Genomic DNA, 12,540 nt, shown 5'->3' on the forward strand with positions numbered 1-12,540 from the left:
CAGAGCTGTGAGCACCTATAAGAAAGGGCAGATGGTTCCTCTTCTGAGATCAGGGCCATTCCATCACTCCATCTTATTTCTTACTTATGGTTATGAAAATCGTAAAATTGTTCTTTTCTACATAACTTCCCTACATTCAAGATCCTCAGGAACTAGACACTCAGCAGTTTCCATCTTCAGCACCTGATTCCCAGAACCTTAAAGCCATGGGGAGGGTGGGAGAGTCTTTAATCCTTTGCACTATCTACCTCTGGTCTGCCTGATGCCTGTTTCAGGCGTTGCTAGGTTCCAGGACTTCTAAGCTTTCTCATTTGATGAAGCGTTACATCCCAACTAGGAAGCCAAGAGACATCTAAATACTGAATACTCTTCCACATTTTAAGTGTGATCTATTTCATTAACAAAGTGACTTGGTTTTTATATGCTGAGGTTTGTTTTAAATAAAATACAAAGAAAACAAAAATAAACAGTAACCCAAATCCCCAGGGAATTCCTATGGCCAGAAGCGATGAATGCACATGGGTAAGAAAAAAAAATTTTTGGGGGGTGCCTGGGTGGCTCAGTCGGTTAAGTGTCCAACTTCGGTTCAGGTCATGATCTCACGGCTTGTGAGTTTGAGCCCCGTGTCGGGCTCTGTGCTGACAGCTCAGAGCCTGGAGCCTCTTCAGATTCTGTGTCTTTCTCTCTCTCTCTGCCCCTCCCCCGCTCACACTCTGCCTCTCAAAAATAAACATTAAAAAAAAATTTTGTTTTAAGAAAAGAAAAAAAATTAAGAAAAAGAAAAAAAATGTTTTTCTGAATTAGATTTATTACAACGAGCTCAAAAAAACAATGAGGAATCTACCTTTTGCTAAATGGTTTTCTGCAAATACCCCATGAGGTTAGTCGTCTTCTTTTTTTTTTTAAAGTATAAAGACAGCCCTGCAGTGTGTAAAAGGAAACCCAGGGCGGAAGGCTGCTTCCCACAAAATAGAATCATTTAGGAACATCAGCAGTCAAGACAAGAAGAACAAGAGGTAATTACAGTGAAAAGCCAAAACAACTTGTGTCTTGGCAAGACTTGGTTTTGTAAACAAACTTGGTTTACACGTGCATGTCAAGGGGTGCCTGGGTGGCTCAGTCAGTTAAGCATCGGACTTCAGTTCAGGTCATGATCTCGCCGATCCGGAGTTTGAGCCCTGCATCAGGCTCTGTGCTGACAGCTCAGAGCCTGGAGCCTGTTTCAGATTCTATGCCTCTCTCTGTCCACCCCTCCCCTACTTGCACTCTGTCTCTGTCTCTCTCAAAAATAAACATTAAAAAATGTTTTTAGAAACACAAAAACAAGCACACGTCAAGAACAAACACTCCAACATCAGCCAACTGAAAACAAAAGATAAAAGATGACATTCACGCGTCTTTTTCCTTTTTCTCTGTGTAAAAATGCTCTTTCCCTTTTTCTAAATGAGAGAAGATGGTTTCTACACTGGGAATGACCATGGAAATGCTGTGTGTCCAGGGTGCTGCCGGCACCTCTCACTGCCTGCCTCTGCGAGCAGAGAACCTGGGCAACGAGAGGACGGACATGACCTCTCTTGGCTGGAGAACCATTTCTTGCCACTTTGCTGCCAAATTCACTCATTAAACTGCTTAAAGAAAAGCCACACCCTGACTCCTGAGAACGTACAGCAATCATACATAAAGACACATCGACTAAGAGGACAGCACACAAGAACCCTTCCTTCAGAGAATACAACCAAAAGAGAGTGGGTGTGATAAACCAGGGCCATAAGGAAGGATAATACTGTAGGTTGGACCTCAAGGCTCTCAGGAACATTCTCTACCATCCCAAATGAATAGCAAAGTCAGGAAAGAGGGAGTGAGGCTGTAACCCATGGAAGAGAACAATACAAAATATTTAACAAAGGGTTCTCTTCCCAACACGCTCCTCCCCTCGAGGCTCAACTAACAGCGCAGGTGTGGGTCACCACTCCGGAAATCTCTCCACCACACTGTCCACGGTGAAAGCAGAGAGCCTGACTTGCACATGGTTAGGAAACTTAATAGCGTGGAGAGGTACAAGTCCCCTGCCCATTCCCTACTGGACCTGCAGTTGTTTCCTTCATATCTTTATATGCTTTTGTGGCATTTCTACACTGGAAGACATTTTGGTTTCTGTAACACAAAGGAGTCACATTATATATGTTGTTCAGCACCTTGTTTTGCTTTTTAGTTTTTTTAAAATGTTTGTTTATTTTTGAGAGACACACACAAGAGTACAAGTGGGGGAGGGGCAGACAGAGAGGGAGACACAGAATCTGAAGCAGGCTCCCGGCTCTGAACTGTCGGTACAGAGCCTGATGTGGGGCTCGAACCCGCGAATGGGGAGATCGTGACGTGAGCTGAAGTCGGACGCTTAACCAACCGAGCCACCCAGGGGCCCCTGTACCTTGTTTTGATGGCATCTTATTTTTCACAACACACTTAGATATTCATTTTTTTTCTTTTTACCCATTATTTTTAGTGACCGTGGAACAGGTCACTGAATCAATCTGTCTTAATTTATTCAACCTGCTCACCTGGCTATTTTAAAATAAGAGTTCCATTGTCCTTTCTGATTTGAATTCCCTTCTTGCCTCCCTCACAAATACCGCAAATGTAGTTTTTACATGAGGGCGTTCTGCTCGTCTGCTTCTATTTGCCTCAGTGCGGCAGCACGGCCAGTGAAGTGGTAACGACACAGTAACGTCACTCAAGCCACACAGCAAAGAGGAGCACATTAACTCCCCGCTTCTAAGGTTCTCTGCACTATGTGTGAGGATATATGCTTCCCTCAACACCGGAAACCCAGAGGCAAAGATACTGTCCTGAGGCCCGGATACTAATTCTCCTCCCCTTTGGAATGAGATATGGCCTTGTTGGTGTTGAATCTGGCCCGAGGGGGAGAGCCTTATGTTCAGAATTATTTCCTTAGATACAAGTATCTGGTTACACGTTTTTCCTGATTATTAATATAAATTAATAATAAGCGTTAATAAGGTAACAAGTATAAACACATAGCCGGAATGGGATTTTTAGATCCAGCTAGACACTACCTTGCAATGCACACTGCCTCCAAGAGCGCAGTGACTCCAGTAGGAGTCTGAAGCCCAGGGAGGCTGTGCCAAAAGAGGCGGTAACTGCTCCTGCCCCCTGGCTCCCTCCCCCTCTGATCAGTCAGTGTGTCCTCGGTGTGGCATGTTAAGGCATGAACTCCTTCCATCCCAGTATGACACCTTCCTGCCACGTGACCCCCACTCCTCCCGTCAAGAGGTACAATCCACTTCTCAATCCTTTTCATCTGGGCTGGCCTGGTGACTTGCTTTGACCAATGTCACTTTGGTGGAAGTAACACGATGTGACATCTAAGGTAAGACCTGAGCAAGACCACAGCTTCTAAGTTCATCCCCGGTGAGTGCTGCCCCGAGACCACAGGAAGCCAGTCCAGACGAAAGGAGGACTGGAGACTAAGTGGAGAAGAACCAAGTGGCCCAACTGACGGCCAACTGTCCGTCAGGCGAGAGAAGCCTGGGGACCTTCCAGCCCAGCCTACCCTAAATGCAGTTCAAGGAGCGGTACCGGCCAAAATCAACAGAAATGTCGCTCAGGTACCCTAAAGAACTGTTTTAATCCACCACATGTTGAGGATTTGGGGGTGGTTTGTTAGGTACTAACAGTTAACTCATAGTTAATTAGTATACTTGACTAAACAATTATATCAGGAGAAAATGTTGTATTTTCCCCATTAATCTGCAGTCCACCTAAACCCCTAAAAAAAAAAAAGAGACAGAGAGAGACAGAGAGAGAGAGCGACTTAAATGGAGTTCTCTTACCAAGACAATAAAAGTAGTCAGGAGCCAAACCATACATTATAATGAAGCAGAATGTGGAATTAAGAACAATCAAGCTATTTCTGGAATCATAAGAGAGCCACTCTCCACCAAATGGTGATTTAAATTTAAGTTAATTAAAATTAAATTAAAAACAAATGTAGTTCCTCAGTTGTATCAGTCATATTTCAAGTGCTCGGCAGCTGCCTGTGACTAGTGACTACAGAAGACCACAGGTACAGAACATTCCCGTCACCAGAGGAAGTTCTACTGAGACAGCATCAGAATCTCTTTAATGTCAAGGCATTACTGATTTTGGAAAAAGTAAGCAAAAGTGGGATTGAATTTCTTCATGTGGATATGTAATATGCGTGGAAGCCACTACTGATCAACAAAGCAGAGGTGGATGATTCTGCCTAACAATACTGTCTAGCAGCAAATTTTAATATTCTAATTTTAGACCCAATATAAACGGGAATACTCCTGAAAGAAAACACTTTAAACAGGGAACTGATTCTAATGGCACTTCAAAATTAAAAGCCCATGTATCAAAATCTGTCATCACCTTAATATGGTTCACTCTTTTTAACAACACAAAGTCAATTCGTGAAAACCTAAGTTTACATAAAAGCACACAACAGATCGGAATGAAAAGCGGGACATCACAGAAAGTGATAAGAAAAACTGAAACATTTCTGCTGAAAGACACTATTTTTCTTCTTTTCACCCTGTTTTCAATGCACTATTTATACTTGAATACCTCAGCCCGTCACCCCCACCAGCCCTGGAATTACTTACTTTTAAGTCAGCAAAGAAAATGAGAACACTGGTCATGTCCCCACCCAATGAAACATCTCACAATAAGCAAGGATCTCCCATTGCCTTAGAGCTGACAAAAGACACAGGGTCCTGGCCATCCCTGTTCACAGCGACTAGATGCTTACTTGGTGAATAAAGTCCATAAGGAAAGAATGGGCTTTCATTTTGTCTTCTAGCTGGTGAAGAATAATCAGCGATGTATTGCTAAACCCAGGTGCTTCTGTTGAAACACAATAACAAAATTTAAACACATAATATACTGGGTTTACAATAACTACTGCTATTAAAATAAAATCTATACAAAATAAACTTATACAAAATCTATACAAAAAAATCTATACAAAATAAAACCAAAAAAAAATCTATACAAAAGGAAACCACCAACCTTTCAATGCAATCATTTGTAACATTACCCAAGAATTTAAAAAATTTAGAGGGAAATTTTGGGAGTTTGATACATTTCATAGTGTATTTATTCAAAACACAAAAACATTAAGCTAACAATAGCTTAATCATTTATATCATTCTAAGCTTGACAGATCAAAATAAAGTCAAAGAAAAAAGGTAAGCACTGACGTTTCCTTCCTAAACCTCTAATAAGGCTTAGCAAACTTGCTAAGTAAGAAATAAGGGAGAGAAATGGAGGTTTGGACAGTTTGCTGGGACGCTGCAGTAGAAGTCTAAGAGGGACAGTCCCCCAGGGCAGGGAGGAAAACCCTGGACCGAATGTCAAGACACGCCCACTCCTATACACTGAGATTTGCTCAATGCAGCTCTTAGGAAAATGTATACCTTCTATTAGGCAAATACAGTGATTATGCCAGAATTATCATTTAATTTGGGGGCTAACAAGCAGGTGTCAAAGGGGCACCTGCGTGGCTCAGTCAGTTAAGTGTCCAACTTCAGGTCAGGTCACGATCTGGCAGTTTGTGAGTCTGAGCCCCGCATCAGGCTCTGCACTGACAGAGTGAAGCCTGCTCGGAATTCTCTCTCTCTCTGCCCCTGTCCTGCTTGCGCACGCTCTTTCAAAATAAATGAATAAACTTTAAAAAATATATACGTATATATAAAAAATATATATGTATACAAAATATACATATACATGTATATATATACACACATATGTACGTATATATACACATACACACACACACAGATGCCAAATGCTTACCTATGCTATCAATTTTTTAGAAATAAAATGTGAGAGGAAGCTAAGTAGGGCTAATCTGCTTCAGGTAGAACAAGCAAGATTTGCTCCAATATTCCTTCAGTTTTTATTAGGCAGATCTGTTCTGAGCCCTTTCCAAAATCTACTATAAGGTAAATTACAACCTTTTAAAATATAATAAATAACTGATTTAAAAACTAAAAAAGATATGCTTCAAGAGATGCTTAAAAAAGGAACCAGAATATTCTCAAAACAGATCACTCATAATATGAAAAGTAGAAGTTGTCACCCTCAGGGACAGACTCAGCCCATCGTGGGTCTGAGGCCGGGTAGTCATCCACCAGGTCCACACTGATTTGGGTAACAGCTCTGTCTAGTTCACAGTCGGAATCCAAGTCAGAGTGGGAGGAAAAGAGCTCATCAACCATCATTTGAGCATGACTTAGATCTTTTCTGAAATAAAATGGGAACACAGAAGTATTAAAGGAGGCAAACATTTTCAAAATTCACCACATAAACATTAATTGGGAAACTCCCGTATTTTAGCCCAAAGTTAATAACGTTATTAAAACGTTAAAACAACATTATTAAAAGTTAGCAACATTTCTTTAAAAGGGACACGAGGGGCGCCTGGCTGGCTCTGTCAGTTATATGTCTGACTCTTGATTTTGGATCAGGTCATGGCCTCATGGGTCGTGAGTTTGAGCCCCACGTCTGGCTCTGCCCTGGCAGTGCAGAGCCTGCTTGAGATTCTCTGTCTCCCTCTCTCTCTCCTCCTCTCCGCTTGCTATCTCTTTCTCTCTCTAAACAAACATTAAAAACATAAATAAAAGAGAGACACCGGTTATGCATTTATTAGTTCAACAAATATATGTCGAGTACTTACAACACACCAGGGACTGGAGGCAGAAGGACAGGACACTGAGAACACACTCCAAGGCTTCACAAAGGATACGGTGTCACAAGGAGCCAGAGAGTTAAACAAGCAGTCACACGTACCCCGTGACAAGGAAAGGGGAGCGCTACAGAACACACTGAAGGGAAACCAAAACCGTCCAAGGGGCAGGGAAAACCTCCCGGGGGAAGACATGGATAAGCAGAGGCCTGTAGTCAAGGAAGAAGAGCAGCGAGGCCGAGGGACTATGAGGAAGGGCACACGGTGGCAGAGAGAGCACACCTCACCCCCATGAGCAGGAATGTCTGCATCTTAGGAAAGAACTGAGGCCACAGGGAGGAGGAGAACACCCAGGGAGGAGAGCCTGCTAGAAGATGAGAGGGCACACGAGCAGAGACATGACCAGCCAGAGACCCTAAATGTGGGCAAGTCTAGCCTGGGTGGCTGGCAGCTGATCACAGACAGCGAGTCCACATGAGCCCAACCCCTGAACAGCCAGACTGCAGAATCATGAGCTGTGTTAAATAAGCTGCTAAGTTCTTGGGTGATTTTGTACAGAACAAAACCCAATGAATAGGCCAAGTCTCACTTCTTTATAACATCGCTAAACCTCTGTATGCAACTTATTTGCCTTCACAGTATACATAAAACATGTTTGCAAGAGGTCTTCCATGATCACCATTTTTTAAAAAAATTTTTTTCTAAATATTTATTTAGTTTTGAGAGTGAGAGAGACAGAGCATGAGCAGGGGAGGGGCAGAGAGAGAGGGAGACACAGAACCCGAAGCACGCTCCAGGCTCTGAGCTGTCAGAACAGAGCCCGACGTGGGGCTCCAACTCACAAACCGCGAGATCATGACCTGAGCTGAAGTCACTCAGCCGACTGAGCCACCCAGGCGCCCCCCCACGATCACCATTTTTAACAGCACGTTGTTACCCATTAAGCGGAGAGGCTTTGTCACACCATGTTTTTTCCTAGACCAGCTGGAAGCCTCTTGTGCCTACCAAGTGCAGAGTAAGTTTGGTAAAGCACCGAAGCTCAGAAAAACATCCGCTCCTTGGTGGCAGCATTCTTCCAACTTGCTCACCAGTCAACAAATAAGGAACGCACGTCAGTAAAATGTGTGCTCAGACATCAACTAAGCCATAATTTAAAAAACTTTTCATACCTGCAGTATTGCAGAAAAGCAGCTTTTAACACTTTAGTTTTATCTTCCTGGGCTATGGTTTCATTCTTTGTAGAAGCCTCAAAAACCATACTCTGTCAAATAAAAAACTGTAATTTAGAGGTGAAGGTATCAGAATATTCTAAATTACTGGAATTTAGAATAGAAACTGGACCCACCTATGACAGCAACAACACAGATGCACAAACTGTTTACCATACACTTTATACCAGTGGTTTATATACTTAAGACATTGAAACAAGATAAAATGGACCAAATGGAATATATAACCAAAGCAGTCTTGGAAAAGAAAAAATTGGAAGTATCACAATCCTAGTTATCAAGTTATGCTACAAAGCTGTAGTAATCAGGGGCGCCTGGGTGGCTCAGTCGGTTGAGTGTCCGACTTTAGCTCAGGCCATGATCTCACAGTTCGTGGCTTCGAGCCCTGCATCGGGCTCTGTGCTGACAGCTCGAAGCCTGGAGCCTGGAGCCTGCTTCAGATTCTGTGTCCCCCCCACCCCTCTCTCTCTGCCCCTCCCCTGCTCACACTCTGTCTCTCTCTCTCTCACTCAAAAATAAACATTTTTAAAAAAATTGCAAAGCTGCAGTAATCAAAACAGTATGGTACTGGCACAAAAACAGGCACACAGATCAATGGAACAGAATAGACAGCCCAGAAGTAAATGCACAATTATATGATCAATTTATCTTTGACAAAGGAGGCAAGAATATGCATGGGAAAAAGTCTCTTTAACAAATGGTGATGGGAAAACTGGACAGCTACATGCAAAAGAATGAAACTGGACTACTTTCTTACACTAAACGCAAAAATAAACTCAAAGTTTGATTAAGGACCTAAACGTGAGACCTGAAACAATAAAAATCCTAGAAGAGAGCACAGGCAGTAATTTCTCTGACATCCACATTTCTCTAGATATGTACGCTAAGGCCAAGGTAACAAAAGCAAAAATAAACTATTGGGACTAACTCAAAAAGCTTCTGCACAACAAATGAAACAATAAAACTAAAAGACAACCTACTAAATGGAAGACATTTGCAAATGACGTATCTGACAAAGGGTTACTAGTCACAGTACATAAAGAACTGATATAACACCCAAAAACCAAACAACTCAATTAAAAAATGAGCAGAAGACATGAACAGACATTTCTTCAAAGACAGATGGCCAACAGACGCATGAAAAGATGCTCAACATCACTCATCATCAGAGAAATACTAATCAAAACCACACTGAGATATAACGTCACCCCTGTCAGAATGGCTAAAATCAAAAACAAGAAACGACAAGTGTTGGCAAGAATGTGGGCAAAAAAGGGACCCCCGTGCCCTGTTGGTAGGGATGCAAACTGGGGCAGCCACTGTGGAAAATAGTATGGAGATTCCTCAAAAAGTTAAAAGTACAACTACCCTGGAGTGCCTGGGTGGCTCAGTTAAGTGTCTGTCTCTCAATTTCGGCTCAGGTCATGATCTCACGGTTCTTGGGATGGAGCCCTGAGTCTGGCTCTGCACTGGGTGTGGAGCCTGCTGAAGATCTGCCTCTCCTTCTGCCCCTCTCCCACTCACAAGCACACTTGGAGATCTACCCTTCAATCCAGCAATCACACTACTGGATATTTACCAAAAGAATACAAAACACTAATTCAAAAACGTATATGAACTCCTATGTTTAGTTCAGCATTACTTAAAAGAGCCAAATTATGGGAGCAGCCCAAGTGTCCATCAACAGATGAATGGATAAAGAAGATATATACACACACACACACACACACACACACAATGGGATATTACTCAGCCATAAAAATGAATGAATATTTGCAATTTACAACAACATGGATGGATCTAGGAAGTATAATGCTAAATGAAGTCAGTTAGAGAAAAACAAATACCGTATGATTTCACTCACGTGGAGGAAACAAAACAAACGAACAAAGAAAAAAAAGAGACAAAGTGAAAAATAGACTCGACAACTACAGAGAACAAACTGGTGGTAACCAGAGGAGAGGTGAGTGGGGGGACGGGTAAAACAGGTGAAGGGGATTAAGAGCACATTTATCATAAGGAGCACTGAGTAATGTATAGAATTACTGAATTGTATACCTGGAACTAATGTAACACTTTATGTTAACTATCCTGGAATAAAAATAAAAATAAAGAATATGAATCGACTCATATAATTTTTTTTTAAAAAAAGATATATATAACTCAGGGATTATATTGTGAGTAAAACTATCTGGGGGTTTCATCATAAGCCACACAACCTCTCATAGGTTTGCTCTTACACAGTTCACCACAATGTATATTACTAACAATAACGGTTGATTTCAGGCTTAAACAGGGATTTAGAAAAATTGTAAAGAAGTAGAATGCTCTAAGATAGCTTCAGAACATAAGGCAGTATTACAAAACCACAAGGCTACAAAAGAATAAAAGCAAAAAAATTGTTACTTTCCGTTGAAACTACCAAGTCATTCCAATTTCGAATTACAGAAATAGTCTATATATTTCACATTCTATTCAAATGGAAATTGCCCCACATGATATTAATTTAGTCTTCTGTACGAGAATGATACAAATCTACAGATCAGGGTATTCTGTGTTTCAAGACAGAAAAAAAACTGATGGTTTGTATCCCACTCTCCCTTTCAAAATAATCCCACAATAGCAGGAAGCACAACCACCCAAACATCTGTGATTCCGACTACAACGCATGGCGATGGAAAAACCAGAAGAAGGAAAGGCAGATGAAAGAGCAGAGAGGACACAAAGCAAATCGGTGTGGGTGGTGCAGGGACAGATCCTGGTGGGGATTTGTGGACAATGAAAAGAAAAATTCCAAGATGATCATAGACGTAGAACTTCTAGAGATTTGACTATGGGGAAAACCATACGGAAAGGCACTTAAACCGCCGCTGGAGGCTGTTAGAAGATGGGCCAGATACTAAAGAATGAAAGCAAATACAAAATTAGTCCATTAAAAACTCCAAGAATCACATAAAATTGAATAACGAAGGAAACGTAATCAGTACATTACTTGACTCAGTGAGCCATAAATATTCACACTGCCATTAAAGGAAAAAAATTTATACTGGGACAATATAGGCAGAGGAAGGAGTGTAAGTTACCCTAAATCCTTACCTTCTATACTAGGAAATCAAGAGGTGTCTAAAACTGGTAAATTAAGAGATAGCAACATACAATGTTACTTAGAAATATGGAAAAAAACACCAGAAGACACGGCTCAAAGACCTAAAAGGAGTTGCTTCTGTAAAGGAGGACAGAGGAGATAAGGGAGATAAAAGAATTATGTTTCATCACAACTCTTTTAAACTGTTCAACTAAAACATTTGTGGGAAATATCTAGGGGCACCTGGGTGGCTCAGTCGGTTAAGCATCCGACTTCGGCTCAGGTCATGATCTCGTGGTTCATGAGTTTGAGCCCCGCGTCTGGCTCTGTGCTGACAGCTCAGAGCCTGGAGCCTGCTTCGGATTCTGTCTCTCCCTCTCTCTCTGCCCCTTCCCTGCTCACACTCTGTCTGTCTCTCAAAAATAAACATTAAGACAATTTTTTTAAAGGAATACTCTAATAAAAACTAAAAAGTCTTATGGAACTGCATTACCTCATTGCTGGGTCCAGCAACTGAAGATGCTAGGGATTCTTCAAGGTCTTCTGCTAATATGGATGCATTTTCCCTTGATGTAATAGACACCAACCCACTGTTTCTAGAAAAAAGAATAGGAAGACCACCACAGGAACCAGCTCCTAAAATACTATCTCCTAAAAGAAAGAAAAATATACAAAAATACGTAACAAAACAAAAAAAAAATGTTTTCTAAAATCTACCACTCTAGGGGCACCTGGATGGCTCAGTAGAGTATCTGACTCTTGTTTTCAGCTCAGGTCATGATCCCAGGGGTGTGGGATTGAGCCCTGACAGCACAGAGCCTGCTTGAGATTCACTCTCTCTCTGCCCCTCCCCTGCACACACACTCTCTCTCTAAAAAAATAAAATATAATCTACCACCTTAAGCAAAAAATCATTTTGCTATAATAAAAACAATTTTTCCCTTTACAATATTCCTACTTAGAACTCAGCTTTTTAAAAACTTTGAGAGACAGAGAGAGAGAGAGAGCGAGCGAGTGAGCAGGGGGAAAGGGCAGAGGGAGAGAGAGAATCCCGGGCGGGCTCCACACCAAGTGTGGAGCCTGATCTAGGGCTCGATGCCTCGACTGAGAGATCATGACCTGAGCCAATATCAAGAGTCAGATGCTCAACTGACTGAGCCACCTAGGTGCCCTGTATTTTTACTTACTAAGTAAGCCAAAGGGGAAGGAAAAAAAGTCTACGCTTGCTCAATGCCTTAATAACAATCTCCCTACCCAAAGTCAAGGCTCTTGTGTTTAAACTAGAAAATCTATGTTCCATCTTACTGCCCAACTTGGATTTTGCACTATGCCCAATCTCTTTAGATTAAAATTCCTAATGAGACTACCTGCTTGGCTGTTTTTTTTTTTTTTTTTTCCTCCACTCTTGGCTAGCTCCCCTCGCCCCCATTCCAGTCCCCCTGCATGAGTCCAGCACCTGGGATTCTTCTTATCCAGAGATCTGGACAAACTTCCTT

At 41.8% G+C, this 12,540-nt stretch overlaps 1 protein-coding gene across 1 annotated transcript in view; it reads right to left on the reverse strand.

Moving 5' to 3' along the window:
- Nucleotides 1-12,540, reverse strand: part of NUP133 (nucleoporin 133) — a 57,392-nt gene that overhangs the window by 25,130 nt on the left and 19,722 nt on the right. Inside the window, exons 11-14 of the mRNA XM_015082529.3 lie at nucleotides 11,538-11,695; nucleotides 7,900-7,991; nucleotides 6,125-6,288; nucleotides 4,793-4,887 (exon numbers count right to left, since the gene is read on the reverse strand). Of these exons, the coding sequence (XP_014938015.2) occupies nucleotides 4,793-4,887; nucleotides 6,125-6,288; nucleotides 7,900-7,991; nucleotides 11,538-11,695 (509 nt within the window). The remainder of the gene's footprint in view (nucleotides 1-4,792; nucleotides 4,888-6,124; nucleotides 6,289-7,899; nucleotides 7,992-11,537; nucleotides 11,696-12,540) is intronic.

The sequence above is a fragment of the Acinonyx jubatus genome, chromosome D2 (assembly GCF_027475565.1).
Source record: "Acinonyx jubatus isolate Ajub_Pintada_27869175 chromosome D2, VMU_Ajub_asm_v1.0, whole genome shotgun sequence".
NCBI classification, from domain to species: Eukaryota; Metazoa; Chordata; class Mammalia; order Carnivora; family Felidae; genus Acinonyx; species Acinonyx jubatus.